At 54.0% G+C, this 27,262-nt stretch overlaps 6 protein-coding genes across 6 annotated transcripts; 5 read left to right on the top strand and 1 right to left on the bottom strand.

Moving 5' to 3' along the window:
• Nucleotides 1-1,062: 1,062 nt before the first annotated feature.
• STEHIDRAFT_74565 (uncharacterized protein) lies at nt 1,063-4,565 on the top strand (the record flags this gene model as incomplete). The annotated part of the gene is made up of 4 exons (XM_007300534.1): nt 1,063-1,884; nt 1,938-2,967; nt 3,031-4,035; nt 4,099-4,565. 4 exons carry the CDS (start codon nt 1,066-1,068, stop codon nt 4,224-4,226), a joined length of 2,982 nt encoding a protein of 993 aa, XP_007300596.1. The 3' UTR covers nt 4,227-4,565.
• A 346-nt stretch (nt 4,566-4,911) lies between these two features.
• STEHIDRAFT_166327 (uncharacterized protein) lies at nt 4,912-7,832 on the top strand (the record flags this gene model as incomplete). Its single annotated transcript, XM_007301038.1, has 4 exons — nt 4,912-5,311; nt 5,383-5,499; nt 5,563-5,942; nt 6,003-7,832. 4 exons carry the CDS (start codon nt 4,912-4,914, stop codon nt 7,824-7,826), a joined length of 2,721 nt encoding a protein of 906 aa, XP_007301100.1. The 3' UTR covers nt 7,827-7,832.
• A 108-nt stretch (nt 7,833-7,940) lies between these two features.
• STEHIDRAFT_166328 (uncharacterized protein) lies at nt 7,941-9,815 on the top strand (the record flags this gene model as incomplete). The annotated part of the gene is made up of 1 exon (XM_007301039.1): nt 7,941-9,815. One exon carries the CDS (start codon nt 7,941-7,943, stop codon nt 9,642-9,644), a length of 1,704 nt encoding a protein of 567 aa, XP_007301101.1. The 3' UTR covers nt 9,645-9,815.
• A 296-nt stretch (nt 9,816-10,111) lies between these two features.
• Nucleotides 10,112-12,765, top strand: STEHIDRAFT_119123 (N2 N2-dimethylguanosine tRNA methyltransferase). Its single transcript, XM_007301040.1, has 13 exons — nt 10,112-10,422; nt 10,502-10,604; nt 10,658-10,746; nt 10,799-10,960; nt 11,011-11,126; nt 11,189-11,252; nt 11,304-11,355; nt 11,409-11,557; nt 11,614-11,782; nt 11,856-11,990; nt 12,057-12,139; nt 12,247-12,432; nt 12,511-12,765. The coding sequence occupies exons 1-13, from the start codon at nt 10,154-10,156 to the stop codon at nt 12,668-12,670; spliced, it is 1,737 nt and encodes a 578-aa protein (XP_007301102.1). The 5' UTR covers nt 10,112-10,153; the 3' UTR covers nt 12,671-12,765.
• A 520-nt stretch (nt 12,766-13,285) lies between these two features.
• STEHIDRAFT_153901 (Pkinase-domain-containing protein) lies at nt 13,286-17,884 on the bottom strand (the record flags this gene model as incomplete). The annotated part of the gene is made up of 6 exons (XM_007301041.1): nt 13,286-13,477; nt 13,577-13,767; nt 13,849-14,106; nt 14,193-14,414; nt 14,488-15,978; nt 16,165-17,884. The coding sequence occupies 6 exons, from the start codon at nt 17,882-17,884 to the stop codon at nt 13,286-13,288; spliced, it is 4,074 nt and encodes a 1,357-aa protein (XP_007301103.1).
• Nucleotides 17,885-18,633: 749 nt separating this feature from the next.
• STEHIDRAFT_52298 (modular protein with glycoside hydrolase family 13 and glycosyltransferase family 5 domains) lies at nt 18,634-26,882 on the top strand (the record flags this gene model as incomplete). Its single annotated transcript, XM_007300470.1, has 19 exons — nt 18,634-19,039; nt 19,093-19,243; nt 19,298-19,400; nt 19,467-19,882; nt 19,934-20,330; nt 20,385-20,449; nt 20,505-21,456; nt 21,518-21,785; nt 21,847-23,479; nt 23,538-23,823; nt 23,885-24,622; nt 24,686-24,944; nt 24,992-25,164; nt 25,223-25,543; nt 25,601-25,802; nt 25,864-25,979; nt 26,034-26,222; nt 26,278-26,418; nt 26,475-26,882. The coding sequence occupies 19 exons, from the start codon at nt 18,634-18,636 to the stop codon at nt 26,880-26,882; spliced, it is 7,224 nt and encodes a 2,407-aa protein (XP_007300532.1).
• Nucleotides 26,883-27,262: the final 380 nt, after the last annotated feature.

Genomic DNA, 27,262 nt, shown 5'->3' on the forward strand with positions numbered 1-27,262 from the left:
GCCTCCAACTGACATGGTGGTGGAAAATAGGCAGATAGAGTCGTCCCCGAAGACAATACTGCCTTGCGTTGTATCTTCCGGAGACTGCTCGCCGTTTTCTGTTATCTTCCTTGGAGGCTGCCTTGCATGATCTAGTGAAACCTTCCGAGAAACAAGAAGGAGAGCATAACAACGGAGAGCATCGATATCGGGTGCCTTGACAAGTCCCAGGTCGACGGTCGTTTGCAGGGTTATCAAAGCAACGTGATAGGAGCTCTTGCCTTCTCCAGTATATATTGTGTGTATCTTCACCAAAGGTGAGCTCGCTACTCGAGTCTCGCGTGTATGGTAAGGATTCAGATGCCATGCACGCTGCGGAGAACGCATGGCAAATACATACTCAGAGTGCACATGAGCTACTGCGGCCAGAAAACGTCGTTGATGAAGGAAAAGGTTTACATCGGTCGGCCAAAGAGAAATTGGTGAGCAGTGAACGAGACGGAGCGTAAGCAATAATTGTTCGGCTTAGTCGTGGCATGGTGCAGAAAGCGAACGACTCGGATCGTGTGCTTGCCGCCTGTGCCTTGCCGAGCCAAGGGGACCCAAGAGATAAAGCCAAGTGCGGCCGAGGAGAGTACATCGTTGGAGGAAAGCCAGACACGAAATTATACTTCCAGGTTTGTTGAACAATGCAAAGAGCGTGAGCGTGATCTGCAGGGGTTTTAGACATGTCGAAAATGGGCGCTGTATTATGGATCGAGGAGGATTGAATCGACCTGTTACCGTTCGGTTGGGTCAGGGCTCTTCCATCCACGTGGGAAGGGGAGTATGAACGATGAACCGCCTGTTCGCGGCTGTCACCAACTTTCCATGGCCAAACATCGTCCTCGTTCTCGCCTGCTCTCGAACATCTTCCTCCTACCGACGCGAGCACATCCACCACATATACTCCCTATCCAAATACCTCTCACACCACCTTTTGCTCCGACATAACTCTCCGTTTCTGGCCGTAGCACCCGACACATCCTCCTTCGGGCTTTTAGTCCCACCCTTTTATATCCTGGCCGACAAATTCCCCCCTCTCTCATGGCCACCACTGCATCATCCACGCTCTCTTCATTAACTCCAAATCCTACCACCCCTGTCGTCGCCGATGACCTCGAATGGATCACCGCTTACCTCATCATACATAGGCTCAGCTATCCCAGCTGGAGGTATGCCTACATCTTCTGGGTACTCGTCGGTCTCGTCGCCATTGGCTTTGGTGTGTGCCATATGCTCGGACTAAGAGGAGGCCTCCTCGGTGCATACTGGAGTAAGTGGGCGTTGAGACGCCGGACGTGGAGGAAGAAACACTCCCTAGCCCTCGCCACAAAGCGCGGAGTCCCCCACAAGCAGCCCATACCTCTCCCTTCCAACGCGCAGATTCTATGTCTCTGCGTAGTCACTATCGTCACCATCGTCCTATCATTCGTCGGTCCGGACTACGTCACTCCAGCCAACAAGCTCTGGGAATTCAAACGAGACGCCACTTCCGACTTCTCAGTGCTGCGCAGGAGCGCTACTGATATCTATCTCACATACCAACCTCAGTATACCATCAACAAGTCTTGGTGGACCATGGGTGGCAGGACAGGTCTCATCGCATTCGCTCTCTTACCTCTCGTCGTTCTTTTTGCTCTCAAGGCACCACCATTCGCTGTCTTTTCCCTTCCCTTCGTTACCAACATGCATTTCGACAAACTCATGTGGCTCCACCGGTGGATTGGCCGACTCGCATGGTTCGTGACCGCCCTGCACGTTCTTTTCTGGAGCCTCCAATTAGCGCAGGACAAGAGACCGGAAACGAACCAAATCGCGTACGTCTTTGCCTGGCAATATCCCAACTTCATTTACGCCTGGACGGTACGCTCCTGAATTTCTTCCTCGTGCTCTATGTGCTAATTGGGCACCGTTAGGCCTTCGTCCTCATGACCCTCCTTGTCATCCTCTCCATCCGGCCCATACGCGACAGGTACTACGAAACCTTTTACTGGCTCCACCTCCTTCTTGTTCCCTCTTTTATCATCATGTCTGCCCTTCATCATCCGCCGCTGTGGTGGTGGTGCTGGGCAGCACTTGGGATCTGGATGGGTGAAAGACTCTGGCGCTTTACGCGCTGGCTCTACACCAACGGCTTCGTCGGAGGCAACCCTCCGTCACTCCCCGCCACACCTGCTCAAGGCAAACCAGCTCATAACCAGAAAGAGTCATGGGAGATGTACAAAGTCGACGCAGAAGGCCATCTAGCCCGTCCTCACGATAACCCGTTTGAAGCCGATAGCCGCACTGCCTCACCATACCATTCTCACGCCGGATCGTTGACTTCCCTCCGCCTCCTTATGCCCTCTTCGCTATCTCCGTCGAGCTACATTCCGCCGCCCGGTTATGCCCACGTCGAACTTCTGGCCGGCCGTACCATTCGTGTCCGCATCGTTACCTCAGGTTACCTGTCTTGGGCGCCTGGCCAACATTTCCTTCTCTCCATGCCCTCTATCTCGAGGTTCAATTCCCATCCCTTCACTGTGGCCTCGATATCCGACGACCAGACGACGACGGACGACGGCCGTGTCATACTGTTTTTGATTCGAGCGAAAGCCGGATGGACGAAGGATCTCTGGGACACCGTCGTGAAACTCAACGCTACGAACAAGAAGCACCCACGAAACGAAGTACACCGCGGGACGCCCCTTCCTTCCATAGGTGTTTTAATGCGGGCATGGGTAGATGGACCGTTTGGATCCTCCGCTCGAACGAACTGGGGTACTTTCTCCAGCGTTTTGATCGTATCGGGAGGTTCTGGAGTGAGCTTCGGCTTGTCCGTGCTGGAGTACCTCTGTCTTTGCATGGCCGGGCGAGACGGCAAATACCTCGGCGGTAACACTGGTTGGGGCAAGACGCCTACGCGGACGGAAAGGATCAGGTTTGTCTGGATGCTTCGTGAATTCTGTGAGTCGTCTCATCTCTTCCATTTCGTCGCGGTTGTTCTGACATGTTTGCTATTTTTACTAGCGCATGTGCAATGGTGCGCAAGCGTGCTTCGTCGTTGTATGGCCCTTCTCTCTCCGGAACATCTTCAAGTCGAAGTTTTTGTCACAAACTTCAAACCACCAGATCCCCGACACCTCACCACTCCTTCGCCATTATTCACACCCATCACGCCTAGCGACTCTGCGGGGCTTTCTCCCCCAATCCCTAAGTTCTCCAAGGGCGGCAAATCAGGTCGTCGGAACAGCATCGATGCATCCAACAGCGATGCCGATGAGCCAGACGCGACCGAAGATGCCGTCGAAGCCTACGTCGATCTCAGCTACTATCACGAGTACATCGAAGGTCAAGACATGGGCTCGGCAGAGGACGACCAACACGTTCTCGATTTCACCAACTTCGACGGAGACGTCGACGAGCGTTTACCGGGAGAGACGTCAATGAACCTTACGGTACGGAAAGAGGGCCGAAAACGACGAGCGCTGTCTCGGCGAAAGTCGCAGCTGTTCCCTGGTGGCACGGTGCCATCGCCTTTTAGAAACTCGTTTACGCCAGACGACCCTTCCTCCTCCTTCTCGCCTACTCACATCGGGAAGAGATCCGATAGCTCAGAGGCTACTCTCCGCCCACCGTCCCATCTTAATCCGAACAGTATGACACTACCCAAACACACTTCGGTGTCATTCGATGTCCCACCTTCTCCGCGCGGTCATCCCCAAGCCGCCTCAGAAATATCACTGCTGTCTCCACGTTCCGGCGCGACGAGTCCAGGTCCAGGTCGACCTCAGCTTGCGATCCAACCCGATTGGGATGCGAGGTCGTTGACGTCGGATGCGGGCAGCGTACACGCGCTCATGGGTCTTCATGTCGGAGAGGGAGCGAACGGACAGCAGGTGAAGCTGCAGGTCGAGGATGGGGAGCTGGAGGATATCAGTATCTTGGCAGAGTTTGTGCGGCCTGGACGACCGAGGCTGGATATGATTCTCAAGGACGAGGTGAAGAAGGCTAAGGGTGCTATGGCTGTCGCAGGTCGGTTCTTCTTTTCGTATATTCTACCACAAAATCTGAATACTTGCGATACTCCTTCTTTAGTGTGCGGGCCAACAACTCTCAATGCGGTGATGCGGAAGTGCGTGGCTGCTCAGATCGATCCTGACCGAATACGGAAGGGAGATATGGGCGGGTCTATTACGTTTGTTTCGGAGGAGTTTGGCTATTAGTATTGATCATTTTTCTACCATGCACATCACCGCGCTTTCATTACCCTTGTCTTGTCGTTCTCCCCCTTGTCCCTCCCCGTCCCTCCGTCCGTTGTTCCCTTGCACCTTCCAATCTCATGGATTCACCTGTCTTTCCTTCTTGAGCTACCGGACTATGGCACGACGACGGACCGTTGATAGTTTACATATAGATATCCTCGTAGTCTAAGTAGTGACATACTATCTGCCTTACAGCTGTATCAGTATATTGACCTTTTTTTGCACTGTTTCTAATAGGTACATACATCAGAGCTACTTATATGGACTCGACCCACGCATACCCTCTTTCCTTTTTATCAGAATACTTCAGAGCAGATGCTCGGGAGCTTCATACTTCGGTTCTCAGATGTGAGCGAGTGGCGGTTTCGAACTTGCTTGAATGAGTGTGGCCCAGGGCCCTGGTAGGTTTCAAACTCCGCGAGGGTGCTGAGAATGAATTGAACCACTCAACTACGTCATCATGTTCGTCGCTCCTGCTGTTCTGTGCCACATCGCTTCCCTGGTCGCCTTCCATACAAATCAGGGCCCTGGAGCAGGCCTAAGACTGGTTTGCGATTGTGAACTTCCTGTCCACTGTGAGTGTCATTTGCTGTGGTGGTGCAGTTTCGCTCTACAGCTAACATCGTTTCCTGACGGTATTCCTAGAATGCTTGGCTTGGCCCCCTGGGTCGTTGCGACAATCTCGTTGGTCACAGCCGCCTTCCTCCTTCTCTTTCTCTTCCTCTTCTGCCGCTACTATGTACTCCGAGACTCTTCTGAAGACTCAGAGGCCCTGCTACCCCGACAAGATGCGGAGCCACATACCTCACCGTTCCAGAAAATCGCAGGGGTCCTCGCCGCCCTCAATACTGGAAAATACCCATCGCAGAACCAAATCGGAAGGGCTCTTCAGATATTACTTAGATCGAGTGCTTTGAGTCTTGATGCGCCAACAGAAGTTCTTGGAGCTAGGCCGAGGAGTAGTCTTAGTGTCTCGGGTCGGAGGCTTATTGAACATGTTAGAGAGATCATCGAGGCGGTGCTTCGAATCGGGTTGGAGAAAAACAGTGATGCCTTTCTCTGTGAATTAGATCCTGGGTGGAAATAGTGCTAACAACTATTTGTGTCTAATTTACAGGTGATGATATTATTCAGCGGTGTCTCCATGCACTGGCTGGCTCGAATGTAGCGTCGCCTGCTTTTCATGCAGAGTTGAATTTGTCGTCCGATCCAGATGGAGGGATGGATGCCATAGGTTCGTAGACTCGCCTTTGAATGATTCATAGTGGTGCTTACTGAGAAGCGCGGTTTCTTTTAGCATCCGAGCTGCCTTCTTCAGAGGAGTTGAGTTCGGACACCGTCGAGCTCCTAGCTTGCATCAAACAAGTCTCGCAACTCCTACTCACCTCTGCGGTCTTTCGCATCATTCTCTCGGATATCCTCACCACCGCACAAGAAATAGCGGCAGCCGTCGCCGTGGAGGTTGAGACTTTTGCTTCCCAAGTGGAGCTGGGTGCCGAAGAGGTGGAACATGCCGTCCGGGCTGGAAACTTGTCTTTGGACGACGCGAAAGCAAAGTTTGAGGAAACGAAGGAAGATGTTTTGAACCTTGCGGAACAGAAACGAGAACATCTAACGGAGGTGCAGACGGAGGCTGCGGTGAAGCTGAAGAATACAGTCTTGTCTCGCATTCAACAGGTACGAACCGATCCAGTATCCATTTTTGCGTCTAGTTAATGAACCTCGTCGTGTGTCCAGCTCATTGTCACCGCGCGTGAAAATCCAAAACATCGTCGTTCATTCCAAACCATAATAACGCTCGTCCGGAAACACGCTCACAAACTGCAGGCCGCCTCCACCGCTGCCGCCGACCTCGACGTGGACACTCGGGCTGCCGTACGACCTACCATCAATACGGATCCGCGACTGCGCCACGCCCTATCACTCCTACAGCAGATACTGCAACGCTTTGCGTCCGGTCATTCTCTTGACCCTGTCTTGCGCGTAGGCTATCAAGTGGTCTTGGACATCGTCAACCTGCCAGTCGAGGCTGAAGCCGGCGTCAAGGTATTCTTTCGCGACTTGGGCCGGTGGCTCGACCAGGCGCTGGCAGAAGATGGATTTGCTACCTCTTGGAATGGAGGTCGCACTCTAGAGCAGCTGTACGATCGTGGCCGAACCCTCCTTGCCGACGAGTCGAACTCTTCACTTCGAGAGGCTTGCACCTCTCTCATACAAGAGCTACATGAGTTTGTCGAAGCGCTTCAATCTGATCGTTCGACCCGACGGCTGATCAACGCAATTGACGGCATATCCTCCGATGTCTCAGACTTCGGGCGCACCGCTGCCAAAAGCACTGTCCAAGAGTCGAGACGGCGGAGAGACGAGCTCAAACGTGATGCGTTAGCTTGGCTGCTTCCGAGGATCCTCGCGGCTATCCACGTCCTCCCTTTACCCCGAGTAGAGTACATGGATAGCCTACTGGAGGTTGCCGTCGACTCGCTCCTCCTTACATCTGGCTCTTCAACGACGTCTCTTCTCCCTGACCACGTACAGATCGAAAATTGGAACGAGCTTCGATTGGACACCCTCGATGTTCAGGCTCATCCCGGCCACGGAGAAACTTCCTACGGGATCATGAACAAGTTTCACATCCACCTCGACGGCGTTCGTCTCTTTGCGGAGGGAATCGGATACTACCTTCGTTACAAGGGTCTCCTTGGTTATGAGGATCAAGGCCTCCTGAGTGTTGGAGCAGGGCACAGGAACGCGGAAGGACAGGGGTTATCCGTAGACATTCAACTTGACATGGAGTCGCTGGAGGAAGAAGAAATTTTGGAAGGATCTGTCGAGAGCTTGTTTCGTGTGGCGAACGTTGCCGTGGACGTACCAGGACTACATTTCGCTATCGACAAGAGCCGGCACTGGATATTGAATAAGCTGATACTTCAGCCGTTTTCGGGTCCCGTCGTGCGCAAGATAGCGTCGAGTGTCCTGCAGGAACAAGTCCGCGGGGCGCTAGATGCTCTGGGCCACATATTGTTCAATGTTCGTCGTCGAGCGCAGGAGCACGCACGGCAGGTCGACCAAGACACACCGTCCCTGGACCACTATTGGTACGGCTTGCTGGAATCATCTGGTATTTCTGAGGATATCCTTGACGATGAAGATGTCGACGACGAGGAGACACTCGAGGAGGAGGATGCCACAACAAAGACCAACTTGAACTTGACGACGAAGGGTATCGTTCGAAAAACCGTCACATATGCAGAACCCGACGCATCTAGTCCACCTACACCAGAAGAGGCGATGATCGCTGTCGGTGTTGGTCCACAAGTTATTCAGGGTGTGGCTGGCGCATATGGAGAAGAAGAGCCGATTCAGGGTCTGGCGAAAGTGATGGACGACGTTGGGGAAGGAATGGAGCAAGCAAAGGTAAAGTCGGCTGAAATAGCGAGGGACGCAAGAGAGGAAGTGGAAGATCTTCGGGAGGATGCGACCCGTGCACAGTCGAAGCTGAAGGAGAGAGAACATGTCGAGAGGCGGAGGAGAAGGTGGCGGAGTGCTGCTTTTGATGTCTGATTTTCCTGGGTTTATGTGTAGTGTATTCTGGCCATTGGGGTGTTCTTGACCTTATTGTGTACATCTGAAAAGTCGCGAAGCTGAAAGTGTCATCGCCTCTTGCTCCGGACTGTCATGTCGTGGCAAAATTCCCACGGCCCTCCGAATCGTTTCCCCCCTTCCCCTAGACCTCCCAACATACCACGACAGGCGAATCAACGACAGACACCCCAGTACCGTGCATTCCAGCGAGCCCCCACCCCCGAGGTGGAGGATTCAGAGGAAATGGCCGTCGACGATGAGAGCAAAATCGCTCTCGACTTTCAACAACTACGCAAGTTTTTCGAGGCTATGCAAGGCTGGTTCGCGAAACCGGACTTTGCCGACCTCGCCACACACCCCTCGCCGGAGGATATTGGCCAATCCATGGCCGCTATCCAGGTGTTCCTCCTCAAGTGGTCTCAAATGACCGGGACCCCGCTCAGCGCTCTGGTGCCCAGGCTTTGCCCACCACCAATGACCGTCACTGAGGTTAGCACTCAGACTGACGCCCCCTCTCCTCCCTCCTCAAAAGCGTCGAAGACGTCGACGCCCAACCCTAAGCCCGCCACACACGGCCCCCATGAGGCTACCAAGTCCTATGCGGCAGCCGTGGGCAGGGGCCCCAAGCCTAAGGCCGAGGTCGTGGCTGCACTCGGCAAGGCTTTCCCACTCGCATCGGCCGCTCAAGTTATCAATATGGCCACCAAGATCACTCCTGCCTCCAAGGCCCATATCCGGCACGCTCCTCGAGGGGCCGCGAAGGTTCTACACGTCACGTTTGCTGCTGGTCGGGCTCCGTTAGCATCCCAACTTCCTTTAGACGGGCCGCTCTTTGAAGACGCCACCCGCCACCTTTCTCCTGCCTTACGTGAGGCCTCCACAGACACATCTGCTCCCCTCACTCTCGTCTCCGTTTCCTGGAATCAAGGCCGTTCCTTCAGGCTCGCCTTCTCTAGACCTCCCCCTGTCACGCTGGATCCACTCCTTCAGCAGTACTTCTCCAAGTATGCGTCCGATCGCTTACCCGCGTCCATCTGCATCTCTCGCTTCAGGTTCTCCAACAGGGTCGCATTCCGTCGCATTCCGCACGTATCGCCCACAGGAGAGACTGCCACAACCGTCTCCCTTATACAGGAGCTGGTCCAGCAGCCGCTCTGGTCCTCAGTGACTCTCACCAAGGACCCCCAGTTCTATCGCAAGTCGGGCGACACGTTCGGAATTTTCTTTGCAGAGTTCGCGGACAATGCTACCGACCACACGCTGCGCGCTGTTCTCAAACAGCCTGTCTACCTCAACGGAGAGTACTGCCGACCTGTTAAGGCGTTCGACTCCAAGCCTCCGGTGCCCTTCTGCGGCTGTTGCCAACGTTGGGGCCACCGTGCGCTCTCCTGCAGATCCCCGACCAAGAACTGCCCACGATGCGGGCTGTCCCACGATGAACGCCAACACGATCGACATTGTCCCTCGTGTGTGGCATCCCCTGTCGCAACGGGTGTGTGTTCGCACGCACCAAAGTGCCACAATTGCGGTGGGCCACACCGGGCTGATTCGCGGGAGTGTGCTTTCTTCATCCATCGGAGGGATTCCGAGTGGATTCGGAAGCATGCTCCTAGCCGCCGCTCACCACCGAAGTCTCGCGAGAAGGGGGCACCTGCTCCCTCCCAAGTCAATCGCCCTACCAGGCCCCGAGTAGAGGACTATTTGGCTGGGGCATCGTCGGAAGACAGAGGGGTGTTTGATTCTCCTTTTGATGGTCCGCCACCAGTGAAAAAGGCGAAATCGAGTAAGAAGAAGTAGTTGGGTTTCTTCTCTGTTGTCTTCATGCACGGCCATTCTACGATAGTTGTGTCTCATATCCCCCGTCCCGTCGGACATCACTTGAACGTTCGATACTTCTCTTTCGAAATAACAGACAGTATTCTGAGTAGGTACACACTTTCACGGACTCAGTCGACAATTGCTCTTCTTGTATGTATCTACCTACCATACAAAGCGCCCCTGGCAATTTGCCGGCGCTATATAAATTCGTTGAATACAAAAAAAAAAAAAAAAAAGAAGCTGAAAGTGTGGTCCACCACATGGTAATCTAGGTTGATCAGGGTTGATCTTCCCCACGAAGCTCGGGCCACACTGGGTCCGCCACACCCAAGAAACGGTCAATTGCAAATGTAATTTGCTTCATTCATTCACCTGTCCACCAACCCAACTTCTACTCTGCATCCTACTCGCCCAACACCATACTTCACATCTTCCAGGCCATACGGCCCCTGCGCCAAACCCGTGTAATATACCATCGTGCTCTTCATATGGCCACCGAAGTCCCACCGACGATCAATGTCCCGGAAGGTTTCCGTTTGCACACCGAGAACACTTCCCACATACTCCTGCCAAATACCAAAGAAGCTTTCTTGAACCCAGTACAAGAATTCAACCGTGACCTCAGCGTCGCTAGTATACGGGTATGGAGCGAGGAGATGAACAGGTTGAAGGAGCAGAAGTGGAGGCAAGCACAGGAGAAGAGAGCGCAGAAGGATGCAAGCAGGAAGAGAGCTAAATTGGACGATGGCAAACCACTGTGAGTACCTTTGTCTTCTCAGTACGAACCATGGCCACATTGACCTCACAACCCTATCTAACGGTGTATCCTTCACCAGAGAACGTCCTGCAGGGGAGCCTCCTGCTTCCGCTGAACCTATGAAGGTTGAACCAGCGTCCAGCACGGGTGAGTCAATAGAGGCTACCGGAAAGGATTCAGAGGTCTGTAAACAACCTCAGCTGTCTAGGTATTATTACTTACTGTGTAATCCCAGTTCCGACCGCAGAAGTTTGTTCTCCTGGAGGCCCTATCCGCCACCGGGCTTCGTTCTATACGCTATGCTAAAGAAATCCCCTTAGTGAAGTAGGCAATCTTTTGCTCGCTTGAATCCTTATTTTTACAAATATACCTCTAGATATGTCATAGCAAACGACTTGTCTTCCTCCGCAACCGCTGCGATGAAAAGGAACGTGGACTTGAACGGACTGGGCGGTGAAGAGGGTGCAGTTCTCGACTCGGCCGAGGGAAGTGCTAAACCGAAGCTGGGGAAAGTGAGAATTAACGAAGGGGATGCCCGGTATGATCACAAGTTGTTCCTTTCCTAATCAGAGCTAACACTCACCTAAGTGCATTGATGTACTCACACACACTGGACCGTAACCGTGTCGATGTCGTGGACTTAGATCCGTACGGGACAGCTGCACCTTTCATTGACTCTGCCGTCCAGTGCGTGAACGACGGAGGTCCATATCTCCCGCAATCTTCTCTAGACGTGGCATGTTTTGACCGTAAATTTATATTTCAGGTCTTCTGTGTGTTACCTGCACAGATCTGTCTGTCTTAGCGACAAATAATTATCCCGAAAAATGGTACGCTTTGAGCATACGGTTGGGTTTTCCAGGTACTCATATACTTTTCAGCTATTCCAATTATGGTGGCATACCTGTGAAGGCTGAATACTGCCATGAAGTGGTAAGTTTGTCCCTTGCAACATTAGTCCACGAAGTAGGCTAAGCTCAGAACAGGCTCTTCGATTGGTCCTCAATTCAATATCAGTCTCTGCTGCTCGCTATGGCCGTTTCATCGAACCGTTGTTGTCCCTTTCCATCGACTTTTATGTTCGCATCTTCGTCCGAATCCAAACCGCTCCCGTTGAGGTCAAGAAGGCTGCGAGGTATGTACACGTTCTGTTCCGTTTTTCGCGTTGTTCTAATCGCCCACCTTGTATAGCAAAACGTCCATATTTTATGTCTGCTCTACATGTCAGTCGTCTTACGGGCAACCATTGAGCAAGGTGATAGAAAGAGAGTCCAAGAACGGCACGACGAATCCTGTCTTCAAGACCCACACTGGCCCAACGGTCTCGGAAAAATGTCCTGAATGTGGATCTGCCATGCATGTGTGTATCTCGCCATTCGTTGGCTGTCTAGAGACGCAATGTAACGAGTGTTGCTTAATCCGATGTCGAACAGCTAGCGGGCCCGATGTGGAACGGCCCCATCCAGGATCCTGAGTTTGTTGGAAAGGTCCTGCAACATGTCGAGAGTAACGAGGACAAGTATGGCACGGTTGCCCGCATGAAGGGAATGCTCACGGTGGCCAAGGAGGTCTGTCATCATCTCTCCCGCTTGAACGGTCTGCCAACCAGACTGACCATTCACCTCCTTTCCTAGGAACTGAACGTACCGTTTTTCTTCACGCCGACACGGGTGTCAAGTTTCTTCCACTGCAATTGCCCTTCCTTGGACGACGTGACGTGAGTTACGCCCATCCACCCATCTAACTGTAACAAGATGAACAGATCGTCGCCATTGCTCTGCGTGCTCACATCACATATCATTTTGACTTTCATCATACGCATAGATCTGCGCTCCTGAATGCAGGTCACCAAGTCTCTCGCTCGCACGCATGCCCAGGCTCCATCAAGACCACCGCCTCCCGGCGCGAGCTCTTCGACATCTTCCTTTCCTGGGTCAAGTTGCATCCCGTGAAGATGGAAAAAATAGCGGAGAACTCGCCCTCCCGAGTCCTTCTCGCGCGCGAACCTGCGTGAGTTCATCCATCATCTAAAACGGCGCCCTGCTCCCGTGTTCATCACTGCTTATTCTATGATGTGATATTTTACAGACAAGTGGCGGACTTCAAACGCCATCCAAAAACGCACTCCGCTTCTTCAAAGGTCAAACTCGTACGCTACCAGGTGAACCCCACGCCGAACTGGGGCCCAGGCGCAAAAGCCGACGCCGGCACTCACAACAGCAAGAGGAAGCGGGACGCAGACGAGTAGTAGCAGTAGCAGTAGCAGTACGTAGCCTGACCCCATACGTTCATGCCTGTTGTTGCGACTCGAATTTTCGTGTCTTGAAGAAACGTCGGTATCGCTGTTACTGTCACGATGTACCAGTCTGTATGTCAGATGCGCTGTCATGTTTCCAACCGTATCTGGAAGCTGGAGGAGAAGAAAGCAAGAGAAAAGAGAGACGGGAATTACTACATGCGTATGCGCGTAAGACGTGGGGATCATCAATGCCTGCCAACGGGGAGACAACGGTATCTATCCATCCATCCATCCTATCGTGTCAACGTTCTACTACGAACTGAACTGAAGAGCCCGTGAAAGAAAGAAAGAAAGAAAGGAAAGAAGTGGTGTGAATCCGGCGTGAAGGTGACGGGTGAAAAAGCCAAGAGCCAAAAAAACAAAACGAAACGAAAAAAGCAAGCGGTGACGAACAGGAGCTAGCCAGAGCGAAATGTGGAACGAATACGGGTACTACTACTAATATGGGAACGCGTGCGAGGAGAACGAAAGAAAATATATCCATAGAAATAGAAGAAATAAACAAGTGAGAGAATGAAGGTGCTTGCTGAAGGATGCGAGGAAACAAACAGAGATAAATCAAGATCATGGAGCCGCCGTCTCTTTCATCGCGGCCTTGCTGGCCTTTCCTGGCTTTTTCGCGAGCCAAGGATGCTTAAGCAAGTCCCCAGCCGAAGGCCTCACTTCGTGGTTGAGCTCAAAGCAAAGATCGAGGAAGTTATGAGCATCCGCAGAGATATCGCTCGGGATGGCCGGTTTCGCAGCCGCGGACCCAATCTAGATAGTCACAACAACGGACGAACGCAAAGTCAGCACAGGGCGAAGCTCAAGCACAGTCGAGAAAATAGGAAAAAGGGAAAAGGCGGGTAAACGCACTTTAAAGATCGCCTGCATCTGGTTCAGCTGCGCCCAAGGGTGCTCGCCAGTCAACATCTCGACGATGAGACATCCCACGCTCCAGATATCCGCCTTCTTCGTGTACGTGGTCTGTTTGACGACCTCCGGGGCCATCCAGAAGACCGAACCCTGGAGCGAAGGCCGATGGAGACGATTTCCAGGCATGAGATCTACACAAATCCCCAATGTCAATCATGTCAGTTCAATACGTTCCGAGATGCAATGTTGAGTCCAGTGGAGAGTGCACTCACTGTCCTCCAACTTCTTCGAGATCCCAAAGTCGGATATCTTGATGCCTCCCTTGTTATCGACGAGGATATTCGCGCCTTTGATGTCCCGATGGACGATACCCCGTTCGTGCACGTAGTCGAGGCCCTCGAGGATCTGCCGCAAGAAATTGCGCACGAGCGGTTCTTCGAATGCGCCGTAGTTGCGCAGCAAGGCGGTGAGGGACCCTCCGGGAACGTACTCCAAGAAGATATTGAAGTGCTCTTCGTCGGCGGATGAATCTAGCGCACACAGAGTTACACATCATCAGTGGGAATGAAGGTCAGCTAAGGGACGCTGAGATGGGTGAGGGTGAAACGAAACGTACAGAGGTATTGCACGATGTGTTCGTGCTCGAGGTCCTTCAACAGCTCCATCTCGCGTTCCAGCGCGTTCAACATCTGCTGTTTACGCTCCTTATTGATCGACGCGGCCGTAGGCAGATCGACTTGTTTCACGGCCATGAGAAGACCGGTCGTAGCGTCCATACCAAGGTAAACCTTCCCGAACGATCCCGCACCGATCAACGCACCCTTGATCCACCTCAGGCCTGAAAGAAAGAGAACCACAGTTTAACGACGAGGTATATTTCAGATAGGGGTAAAGAAGGAGGTTAGGCCTACCGTTAGACTCGATCGCGTTGCCCGTCTCGTCCTGCTCCTCGTCTTCATCGAAATCTTCTTCATCTTCGTCATATTCCGAGTCATCCTCCTCTTCCTCCACCTCGAGTTCATCCTCCTCCTCTTCCTCCTCCGCTCCTTCGGGCGGAACGTCCGCCGGCGCTGCCGGAGTCTCGTTCTCATCGTCCCCATCCGTGACTTGCGTCCACCCACTCAACGACGCATCGTCCGCAACAGTATTAACCGCCGCATTCCCCTGCCTACTCTCCACCTCTGCCGTAATCTCGTCCATAGTCATAATACTCCCCGTATCCGACGTATCGCGCCTACTCCTCAACTCCTTAACATAACTCATCCGCTTCGAAGCGACGGACATAGGTCTCCTTGATGACGGCGTGAGCCTCGTCGCCGTCGACGCCGTCGAACCACCCGTGAGACCCGACATCGACTCTGAGAACGATTCGAACGAGAGATTGACAGGCGGTAACAAACTCGCCCTCGACATCCTCTTCCCCCCCTCCTCGTCAATATCCTCCTCGCTCTCCAAATCGACCGAATCGCCATCGTCCCTAGAGATCGAAATCGACACCCTCGGAGGCGGATCCATCATATTACTGCCGCCGCTCCCGTTCCCGTTCCCATTCTCGTGCTCATTGTCCGCCCCCGCCCCCATCCGCCGTGGGACTTTCTCCGGCACCGCAGGCGGAATCGACGACGCCGTCGAAGTTCGATGCGAAGACCGGCGCTGGGAGTCCATCGTGCTCACGCTGAACCTCGAGCCAGGCGGCGGCGCGAACGACATCGTGCTATCCCGTTTCGAAAAACTGCCCCCGCGGAGCATACTGTTCCGCGCCGTGCGATCTAGGAGCTTCCTCTCCGCGAAGGGGAAATATTCGTGCAGGTGGGTCGCGATGAGTTCGCTGGGCGGGCGTTGGCCGAAGAAGTTTCGGAGCTTGGAGGGCCCTTTCTTGCTGCTCGGTGTCGGGGGAGTCTTCCTACCATTGTTGTTCCCATTACCGTTACCGTTACTATTACCACTTCCTCCAGTGGATGCACCAGGTCCGAGATAACCAGGCTGCGTAGGTGAAGAAGGCGACTCGAGCGCACGCTCCGGATCGTGAACTCCCAATCCACTAAGCACGCTAATCGAACTCGCCCGTTTCATAGCCTTCGCACTCAACTGCTGCTGCTGCTGCTGCTGTTGCGAAGCACTGAACCCAGGAGACGAAAGCCCGACATCGACGTACTCGTCGTCGTTCCCATTGCCATTGCCAGAGATTCTGGGGCCCGCGCCGCCGAACAGGGGACTCGTCGGGCTCTTGCGTTGACCGGGGGGCTGTTCGCCGAAGATCTGGGCTAGGGCTTTTGAGCGTTTGATTTTTCCGGCGGCGGCGGCTGGGGTTGTGCGACGGAGGGTGAGCCCGTGTTCGCGGGCTGGATCGTCCGGGGGGGCGTGACAGACGGCGAGGAGTTGGGCTTCGGAGAGAGGGGTTCCTGTGTATTATGGAAGGGAAATAGAATATATGAGAACCACGAGGGAGAAGAAGCAGATCGTCCGGACGGAAAGAAGAGTTGTGTTAATTTAGAACTTTGAGATATCGGCAAAAAGGAAAGAACGGAAGTGGAATATGGATGAAGGGATGGATGGATGGATGTTGACTTGAACTAGACTGAACCTACCTGGCCTGCTATCATGTCTCCAATCGAGATACACTCCCCATCCATCGACATTCAACCCCCCATCATCCGTCCCCGCATACGTCATACCCCCGTCCCCATCCCCGCCCTGCCTCCCCCCAAGTTTCCCAAACTTTTTCAACGCCTTCTCCAGCACCTCGATCCCACCCGCACAATCCTCGACATTGATCGTACACGAATGGCCCTCCTCCGCGAGCTGGAACTTTACGAGTTTGCGACGGAGGTCGACGAGCGAGGGCGTGATATTCATATTCGCGTTGGCATTCGCGTTGACATTGGTATTGGCGTTTGGGATGGAATTGGCGTTATGCCCGGGTGTGTTCGGACGGGCGAACGGGCCGCGACCGACGGCGTAGGCTGTTGGAGGTGAAGGCGATGCAGAGGGCGTTCCTCCTCCATTCGTAGAGATGAAAGATTCAGCAATGGGAGAGAGAATGGTATTGTTGGCTTGTTGTGGAGGCGGCTGTAAGCCCTGAGAATAAGGATGATTTCCTGCGGTTGAAGGTCGCGCGCTGAGTTTGGGTGCGGCAGTGGTATTCGCTACGATACTCGACGTAGAAACGTTTCGGCCGTGGGCGGAGGGGTTTGGGGAACGGGAAGCGGTACGGGGAGGTGGGGCGGGGAGTGGGGATTGGGAACGGTTGGTGGTGGGTGTTTTGCCGTTCAGGTTTGCGCGGGGGTCGGGGGGTAGGCCGTACCCTGACCAGGCGCCAATGTTGGCGGATTGGGGCGTTAGGAGGCCGGGGGCTGGAGGGAGGGGTTGGGAGGTGTAGTCCGGGAGGGCGTCTGTTTGGGTTGGGGTCCTGCGGCCCGAGACGGATGTGGGGTGTACGTTGCGGGTCCCGGAACGGGAGGAGGAGGAGAGAGGCGGAGGGGGAGGTGGTTGACCTCGGGGTGCGGGAGGGATGTGGGCGACTTGTCGGGAGGAGGATGATGATGTGTGAGGAGTTGATGTTGATGGAGGGAGCGGTGGAGGTTGTTGGATGTGCGGAGGACGGAGGGAACGGGCAGAGTCGGGAGCTGTGAGGGCATCACGCTCGAGGCCAGGGAGGTTTGCTTGCTGTACGGCGTTGGGATTGAGCTGGAGAGGAGCAGGCCGTCCGTGGTCGAGACGACGATGGGAACGAGTCGAGGTGGGCGAAGAGGCGGAATCATTCCGGGCGTGATGAATGGATAGGCTGTGATCGCCAAGCGACAACAGAGACTCTCGGGGAGGTCGAGCAGAACCATACATCGAAAGCCTCTCGATTCTCCTCGTCGAGCATTTCTGCCTCAGTACCTTGACAGCATTCAATATCCTGAGTCTGTCGCCGATGCTCGCCACACCCATCTCCTTCAACGTGCTTTGTTCGAGCTCAAGCAGGACATCGCCCCTGATGTCGTTCGCCTTGAACTTTTCAGAGTGCTGGGCGCACTTGATGTCTGTGAGCCAGCGCGAGACATGGGTATCGTTCCAGGTGCGGAGGAACTCTGCGTATTTCACGCCGGAGGGTGGCTCTAGCGAGTTGTTCGGGGACGTGAAGTGGGACGTGAGGGTGGTGGGCGTCGCGGGCATGGATCGAGCGTTTTGAAGGGCTGCGTTGAGGACTTCTCTAGACTGTTGGTTCTGGAAGGCGGTCGCTGTGGCAGACGGGGAGGAAGCCTGGGACGGCGGTTGGGAGAGGCTGTCGAGAGAGTTCCCGCTCATGGTGGCCGCAGCCATGGAGGAAGTTGCCAAAGAGAGTACAAAGAAGGGCTAACTGAGGGTATAAGAGAGGGGCGTAAGAAATAAAGGGATGGAAAGGAACGGTCAACGTTGTGCGAAGAGGGGCCTTACTGCGAGCGACTTAAAGCAGATTGAGTGAACAATAAGCGTTCCGCGGTTACAACGCTCGCCACTCGGCGGGCCGGTGGAAGAACAAGGATTGGAACTGACAGTAAAAGCAATTGTCTACGGTAGATGTTGAGGTCGCTTGGTGCTAATACTCGTCGGTAGGTGCAATGATGAACGAGTTGCACATCAGATGTGCACTGTCGCCACACTGCTGTGCTCGCCACACGCTGTCATCTGCGATGCTCTGCAACGGCGAGCGTCGCAACAGGCTGTAGAGCTCATCAAAAATCGAAGGCGGGCATGGTGGCCGCGACCCGCGAGCGCCAAGAAATCAGGCGCGATAAGCCGTGACATTAGCGTGACGTGCCTGTCACAGGGGAGGCAGAGGAAGTTCCCACGGGGGAGCAGACAGCCCGGGCGGATTAAAGCGACCTGGACGACCTTCTCCTCGTTTCCGCCGTCGTCGGTTGACGCCCGCCGTCGTCCTTTTCTTTCTTCTTCTTCGCTGCTGTCAACCTCGACAACCACCGCTCCTTTCCCCCAGCCTTCCTTCTTCCTTACCACCACCACATACCCACACCTCACAGAGTCCCTTCATACTTACCTCCACCCGTATTGGCCCACCACATACCTTCAAAATGCGGCCATCGCTCTCCGCGTGCGCCCTGCTCGCCTTCGTCGGCGGCGCACTCGCTTCACCTTATCGCTCAGACCTTACCGACTACAATCTTAATACCAACCAGGATGCTGACTCAGTCACCGATTACTCTACCACTCGCGCGAACACAACTTACACCCCTTCGCCCGAGAATTGGCGCTCCATCCCCTTCTACACCGTCCTTCCAGACAAGTTCGCAGACGGTGACCCTTCAAATAACGACTGGTTTGGCACTCCATGGGAGTACGACTGGAGAGAGACCCAGCTCCGCGCCGGCGGTGATCTCGCTGGCTTGGTTTCCAAGCTTGACTACCTATACGGCATGGGGGTCAGAGGCATATTCATCTCTGGAACGCCCTTCTTGAACATGTTATGGCAGGCTGACAGTCCGTGTGCTCTTCTTCTCTCACCTTTCTTTTGCTCACCCAACCCGCTCCAGGTTACTCTCCACTCGACTTCACCGTTCTCGATCCCCATTATGGCACAATCGACGACTACAACGCAATGATCTCTGAGGTCCACGCCCGCGGAATGTACGTTATGGCGGACTTTACAGTCGGTACCATGTCCGATTTGATTGGCTTCTCTGGGTAGGAACAATCCATCACTTGCCCTTTCCCGCACATCTGATGCCCTCTCTCCAGCTACCTCAACACGTCCACTCCTTTCGATCTTAACGAACACGAAGCCGTCTGGAAGCATCCCGATCTCATGCCATGGGGCTTTGACGAGTACAAGGACTTCTCGGTCAGTTGACTCGTCGTGTTCAGCACGCCGCTTAACCCCCGTGCTCACCTCCTCGCCCATTTTTAGATCGACAACACGCGCAATGAATCTTGTACGTTGCCAAAGCTTTGGCTCGACGCTGGCACAGTCGTCTCCGTCGAGACCAATGGCTGTCTCGAGTCCGACTTTGATCAGTACGGTGATATGGAAGCTTTCGGTGTCCATCCTGATTGGCAACGTCAGCTCGCCAAGTTCGCCTCCGTGCAGGATCGTCTGCGCGAATGGGACCCCACCGTCATGGCCAAGCTCACGACTTTCTCTTGCTTGGCTATCACCGCGCTCGACATTGACGCTATCCGTATCGACAAGTCCACACAGGTCACCGTCGACGCTTTGGCTACCTGGGCCTCTGCGACCAGGACGTGCGCTCACGACCTTGGCAAGACAAACTTCTTCATCACCGGTGAAGTTACGGGTGGTGATACCTTCGGTTCATTGTACTAGTAAGTATCTTGTATTCTTCAGGTGTGATACTATCTGACTTGCATCTGTAGTGGCAGAGGCAGGACTCCGACGCAGCTTCCCAGTAGCTTCGACATCGCCGCCAACCTGACCGCTAACCAGAGCCAGTACTTCCTTCGGGACGAGTCCGACAACGGCCTCGACGCCGTCGCCTTCCACTACTCCACCTACCGCTCTCTCACCCGTTTCCTTGGAATGGACGGCAACTTGGCCGACGCTTACGACGTCGACGTCAACTTCGTTACCTCTTGGAACCAGATGTTCGTCGACAATGACTTCTTGAACGCCATCAGTGGCGACGTGGACCCGAGGCACATGTTCGGTACTAGTAATTTCGATGTGTTCCGCTGGCCGAGTTTGGAGAACGGGACTCAAAAAGCTGCCTTCGCTACTTTCATCACGACGTTGGTCATGCCCGGCATACCTTTGGTTCGTAGCCAACCATACTTGATATCTTGACCCTCGCTGACATATGTGCCGCAGATTTACTACGGTGAAGAGCAGAATGTCTACTTGTATGATACCACCGCGCAGAATTACCTCTACGGGTGAGTGCTCCATGAAGTTGATACGCGAACTTCCACTCATTGCGAATTTTTACAGCCGTCAAGCCATGTTCAGTAATAAGGCCTGGCAGCGTCATGGATGCTACCATCTCGGATCGGAGCAGTACTACAACATGGCGCTCGACAAGTCTCTCATCGGTTGCCTCGACGATTGGAACTCTCTCGATCACTTCGATCCCACAATGAACAGCCGTCGTATGATGGCTCAGATGTTCTACCTTCGTTCCGTCTACGGCGCTCTCCAAGATGGTTTCGGTCTCGTGCAACAGGGCAACTGGACTTATCAGATCGAGCGCCCCGGTTCTAACGGTACCGCGACCGAGATGGGTCTCTGGTCGATCTCCCGATCAGGTATTACCTCTCAGACCCTCAGCGGAAACAACACCGACGAAGTCTGGATGCTTTACACCAACGAGAACACCACGAAAACCTGGACGTACGACTGCACTAGCAACAATTGGATCTCTACTCCATACCAGGCTGACACCATCGTCCGGAATCTGTTCTATCCTTACGAGAACTACACTCTTCAAGCCTCGCTTTCCTCGTACAATAAAGATAACCAATCGCCTTATTTCGGTTGTCTGAACTCGGTCACGATGGACCCTTATAGCTTCAAAGTCCTCGTCCCTCAGGACGCTTGGGTGGCACCTCTTCCTGCCTTGACGAAATTCACTCCTGGCCACGATTACCGCATTCTTTCGAACTCCACGACCGTCCAGGTCTCGCTCGAATTTAATACCCCGATGGACTGCCCGACCGTCACCGCCGCGCTCTCCCTCAACATGTCTTCCTCTGGGAACAGCACCTCGCCTTCGATCGATACCGACTCTGTCACCTGTGTCTCTCTGACGAACGCTCCTGCCTCCATGCTCTCTGGGGACGCTCCTTCGGCTTGGTCGTGGACCGCGAATATTAAGGACATGCCTGACGGTATCCTTCAGCTCATCCTCGACAACCCGACGAGTCAAGCCGGTACCAAGTCTGGCGTACGTACCGTTTCTCTATATTTCTCACTGAACAGTACGACTCACACCGTTGGTTTCGTAGGCCGTCGACACGCTCCTCCTTCGCAAGGGTCTCGCGAACAATGTCATGGTCTTCCCCGAGGCAGACTACGACAACGACGCGTTCTCATACTCGAATGACCAGTATCAGTTCACGCATAAAGCGCTAGGCGCTGAGATGTTCAGGTACTCGTGGAACTTTGGCAAGAACTGGACTTCATGGAAGGAATGGGAGGCTACGACGTACATCGACTCGGACGTCTTCTCGGACGAATCCATTTTCTGGGACGGGCAGCATATTCTCATGCAGTGTACGCAGCCTTCCGTCATCTTTTGTCTCGTGCTGAGGCTGACCTTTTTTCCACCGTGTAGACTGGAGTAGCGTCGCTGCGTCTGCCGCTGCGGTTGTTCATGCCGATCATGACTATTCGATGAAGCGCCGTGTTCCGCAGTTCATCGCTCGTGGTCCTTTCAACGAGTGGGGTTATGATTCGGGTGTCGATGCTGCTATGGAACACACCGGTGATAGTACTTGGGAATTGGAAATCATGGCGACATGGCCCACGTACATTCAGCTCAACGTCTACGCCTACGACTCGTACTACTACGGCGATGTCGACGGGGACGGTGTTCTCGACCGTCTGCCGCCCAACACCGCGGCGTCCAACTACCTCAACATGTCCGCTCCTCCGAAACCCCATCTGGCTTGGAACCTCGTCGTTGACGACTCGGACTATACTTGGTATCTCGAGCCTCGCGGAGAGTCTGTCGTCGCTGCTACGATGTATGCGCTTCTTTTGTCCATCCCGCTCATCACCGGTACCCTCGCCGTTGTCATCTTCATGTGGTCGTTCTACGGTATCAAGCACAACAAGTGGGGTGTCAAGCCTGCAAAGGATCACAGCCACTACTTCCCCATCCTCGGCGTTCTCGGAAACAAATCCAAATCAGACCTCAAGGATGGCGCCGCCATGTCGGAGAAGCTCTTCGGCAATCACAAACCGCACGATGTCATAGGTTGGCCAGAAGACAAGAACAAGCGTCGAAAGGTCCTCATCGCGACGCTCGAGTACGAGATTATCGATTGGAAGCTGAAGGTCAAGATCGGTGGTCTTGGTGTCATGTCGAGTTTGATGGGTAAGGCGATGACGGATGTCGATCTCGTCTGGGTCATTCCAAAGGTCAAGGATATCGAGTACCCGCCTGGTGAACCCGTCGACCCCATCGAGGTCATCATCTTCGGCGAGCCGTATCTCATCGAGGTCGAGAAGCACGTTCTCGACAATATCACGTACATCATCCTCGACAGTCCCGTCTTCCGCGCTCAGACCAAGTCAGATCCTTACCCAGCTCGTATGGACGATCTCTCATCCGCCATCTTCTACTCGACTTGGAACCAAGCCATCGCCGCTACCGTTCGTAGGGATCCTGACATCGATATCTACCACGTCAACGATTACCACGGCGCTCTCGCCCCGATCTACCTCCTCCCGAAGGTCCTCCCTGTCTGTCTGTCGCTTCACAACGCCGAGTTCCAGGGCTTGTGGCCGCTCCGGACGAAGGAGGAGATGAAGGAAGTCTGCTCGGCGTTCAACATCAGCAAGGAGCACTGCACGAAATATGTCCAGTTCGGAAACACGTTCAACTTGCTCCACGCGGCGGCCTCGTTCATCAGCGTGCACCAAAAGTCGATCGGCGTCGCCGGTGTGTCGGACAAGTACGGAAAGAGGTCCTGGGCGCGGTACCCCGCGCTCTGGACGCTCAAGCACGTCGACTCGCTGCCTAACCCGGATCCGTCGGATATCGAGGCGCTGGACGAGCAGGCGGTTAAGGTTGCGGATATTCAGATCGATCAGGCGGCGGAGGCGGAACGACCGGAGCATAAGAGGCAGGCCCAGGAGTGGGCGGGCATTAAGCAGGATCCGGATGCGGATCTGTTCGTGTTCGTCGGTCGGTGGTCGAAGCAGAAGGGTGTGGATTTGATTGCCGATGTTATGCCGTCCTTGTATGTTTTTTTCTTCTCATTTTTGGGTGCTTGGAACTGATTTGTGGGTATCAATTAGGTTGGAGAAGCGTCCGTCGATTCAACTCATCACCGTCGGTCCCGTCATCGATCTTTACGGTCGTTTCGCCGCCGAGAAACTCGCCCGTCTCATGGAACTTTACCCGGACCGCGTCTTCTCGAAACCAGAGTTCACGGCGTTGCCTCCATATCTGTTCAGTGGTGCCGATTTCGCGCTCATCCCGTCGCGTGACGAGCCGTTCGGTTTGGTTGCTGTCGAGTTCGGTAGGAAGGGTGCGCTTGGTGTCGGTAGTCGACTTGGTGGTTTGGGTCTGATGCCCGGTTGGGTAAGTTTCTGGTGTTATATCGCAATTTTGAGGGCACGGCACTCATTTTTATTTTTTGCAGTGGTTCCCGGTCGAGTCTATGTCGACAGGCCATATGTTGTCGCAATTGTCCAAGACGATCAAGATGGCGCTCAAGTCTTCTGAAGAAGAGCGTGCGATGCTTCGTGCTCGTTCCGCTGTGCAACGTTTCCCGGTCGTCGAATGGCGTCAACGTATGGAGGACTTCCACAAGCGTTCCATCGGTGCTAGCAGGACTCTCGCCGGACACGACGCATGGCGTCCGTCCGACGGCCAGAGCGGAGGTCTGCAACCCATCGCCGACCATGATGATTGGGCTCCCGAGGATCAAAGCGAACCTGCTCAGCCTGACTGGGATAGCCGCAGCATGAACAGCCCGAGGTTGTCGACCAACGTCCCCGCATCTCCAGGGCAGTGGAGCCAAGAGACGCTCACGCCCGGCGGAGACCCCTTCCTGACCGCGCCACCTCGCTTGGTTCCCGATCGTCGTTCGTTCGGCACCGATGTCTCGGACAATGAGGGCAATGAGGGAGACTACTTCTCGCGGCAGCCACCGAGCAGTCCGGGCGCTCCTGATACTCCTGGAGAACAGGCGGACTATGGGAACTTTTTGGATAGGGCGAATAGGGCTATTGCGAGGGACCAGAAGAACGCGCCGGATCCGTTCTTGGAGGCGCCGTCGAAACCTTTCGGGGCTCATAACCGGTTATCGTCCGTCGAGTCTATCTCTTCCATCGTGGACGAGAAGCAGAACTCGCCGTTGAACAAGGCTATCGCTTCGGTAAGTTTTTTGTTGTGTATCTTCTTCCTTTTTGTGGCGCTGACCAAGTGGACGTTGGTGTAGTTCACGGACGCAGACGGTGGTGTGGCTCAGGATTTCGTTCAGAAGCTGCAGAACCTCAACTCTGAAAACTCGAAGCATGAGCTGTCCATCGAGCGTTATCTCCAGAAGAGCGAGGAAGCCTTCTTCGACAAGGTCCGAAAAGACAAGCTGTCCAGCGCCGCAAGTGTCCGTTCATCGCAGAGAGACTCTATCTGGGGCACGCCTTCGCCGTCAATATACAACGACCACTCGCGACCGAGCTGTACGTACCCTTTCTTTGGTTGTCGGAGCCCAATCATGACTGAACTTTTATGTTTGTTTGCGCAGCTCCCAATACACAGTCGTTCGCTCACTCCGGCAGTGGCTTCGCATCGTCTGAGTACGAGGGTCCGCTACCCAACGATAACGGTGAGGTCGTCATCATGACCGGTCTCCAAATCGCCTTGTCGAGAGAGATTGGCGGCTGGCCGCTGTACACCATCATCATTGCTCTCGGACAGGTAAGAAGACTCTCATTCGCTTTTGTTTTCGTTCCAGATACTGATATTTCGCAATTAGATGTTGAGTGCGACCAGTTTCCAAATCACCCTGCTCTCCGGTCAAGCATACCAGGACGATCTGCAACTCTACGTTTTGGGAGCCGTCTTCTTGGCTGCTTCGGCGGTGTGGTACCCCCTGTTCCGGTTGAAGCCCTCGGTATACGTCCTTTCCGCTCCCTGGCTCTTCTTCGGTCTCGCCTTCTTCCTCGTCGGTCTTCCATCCGTTGCGGACGCTCTTCATGCTGCTGAGAAGACATTGGCGAGTGTCGCGACTTGGTGTTATGCCGTCGCTTCTGCTGCCGCGTTCATCTTCTTCGGTCTCAACTTCGGAGAGGAAGCAGTACGTTTTTCAATCATCACTACGTTTCAAATTGCCGTATCTGACATCTTTGTATAGGGTGCTGCTACGGAAGTGTGGATGTTGAGGGCCTGTATCGTGCAAGGATCACAACAGATCTGGGTCGCCGCTCTTTGGTACTGGGGACATCAGCTCAACAACTCGACGACGGCAACTCCACCCTGGTGGACGGTCCTCATCTTGTGGCCTCTGTCTGCGATGAGCTTCCTTTTCGCGTACTTGATGCTTTACGGACTTCCAGGTGAGCACCCTTTCACTCTCAGATGAAGATTTCTTGACTGATCACTCTGTGCCTTTTTCAGAATACTACCGCCAGACGCCACCAAAGGTGCCCAACTTCCTCAAGACGTTGTTCCGCAGGAAGCTCGTTCTATGGTTCCTCGCATCCGAAGTCCTTCGGGATTACTGGCTGTCTGGTGTAAGCTCTGCTCGTTTCGTTATGCAACTATGCAAGTGCTCACGTTGCTTTTAGCCCTACGGCCGTAACTGGAGTTTCCTCTGGGATGTCAACATTCCGAAGTGGCAGATTCTCCTTCTCATCATCGCGTTCTTCATCGTCTGCTGGGGTCTTATCATGTACATCCTTACGGAACTGTCCAAGACGCACACATGGCTCTTGCCCGTGTTCGCCGTCGGTCTGGGTGCTCCTCGTTGGTGTCAGGTGTGTATCATTCTTTTCCTCCAGATTTGACTCTCAGCTAATATATCTTGCGCAGATGCTCTGGGGTACATCATCCTTGGCCTTGTATATTCCTTGGGCAGGCCACGCCGGACCTTACCTTGGCCTCTCGCTTTGGTTGTGGCTTGGTGTTCTCGATGCTGTCCAAGGTGTTGGGTTGGGAATGATCCTTCTTCAGGTTGGTTTCTCCTCTGTTGACTGGACGTGTTGCAGGACTAACATGCGTTTCTACAGACTTTGTCGCGGTTGCACGTCTGCGCCACACTGGCCTTCGCTCAGATCATCGGTTCTATCTGTGTGATGGTCGCTCGAGCAACGGCCCCAGATAGAGTGGGACCGGAGAGCGTCTTCCCCAACGCCGCCACATGGGACTTCGAGAGCGGTCTTAAGGGTAGTCCAATGGCTTCGCCAGCCTTCTGGGTCGCTTTGATCTGCCAGATCATCATTGTTATCGGCTACTTCTGGTTCTACCGCAAGGAGCAACTTGGTAAGCCCTCCGGTCCTGTTTTGCGTCGTCTCGACTGCTGTCTAACATTGTCCAACTTTCTCTTCCTTCCTTTTAGCTCGCCCATAACCGCATTATCATCAATCATCTTTCACATTCAGCATCATCATATACGTGCCATTTTGCATCATCGATAGACTCTCCAGTTGTGTCGACTCGTCTCTGCGTACGGACTGTCTTACTCTACCTTTTCGGATTCATTAGGATTGTCGATTGTGACTCTTTTTGCGCTTTTTGCCTGGCTTGGTTGGGGGATTCGGACTGTGGCTTATCTCGATCGGACAATGTACTCAAACACTCCCTAATCCGTCCTACACACTCGCTATGACAATTGTTTCCTTGTCTTTATTCTTTCATTTCATTTCCTTTCCTTTTTTCTTCATCTGCCTCTCCTTCGCTTCGCTTCGTCGCCCCGCGTCTCCCTCCACTCCCCCCCTCTCCCGACTTCATCCGTATCTCTCCAAGTACGTAGAAATCTGGTCTTAACAGTTTTTTTATCTGTCTGTTTGTCTGTTTG

Source organism: Stereum hirsutum, assembly GCF_000264905.1.
Source record: "Stereum hirsutum FP-91666 SS1 unplaced genomic scaffold STEHIscaffold_3, whole genome shotgun sequence".
Lineage (NCBI taxonomy): Eukaryota > Fungi > Basidiomycota > Agaricomycetes > Russulales > Stereaceae > Stereum > Stereum hirsutum.

What these genes read in the sequence shown, in the direction of transcription:
- STEHIDRAFT_119123 (XM_007301040.1), top strand. Translation starts at nt 10,154, where the DNA reads ATGGCCACCGAAGTCCCACCGACGATCAATGTCCCGGAAGGTTTCCGT. An exon ending in AATGTGGATCTGCCATGCAT is followed by an intron (nt 11,783 to 11,855) that starts GTGTGTATCTCG and finishes GATGTCGAACAG; the next exon opens with CTAGCGGGCCCGATGTGGAA. An exon ending in TGCTCACGGTGGCCAAGGAG is followed by an intron (nt 11,991 to 12,056) that starts GTCTGTCATCAT and finishes CTCCTTTCCTAG; the next exon opens with GAACTGAACGTACCGTTTTT.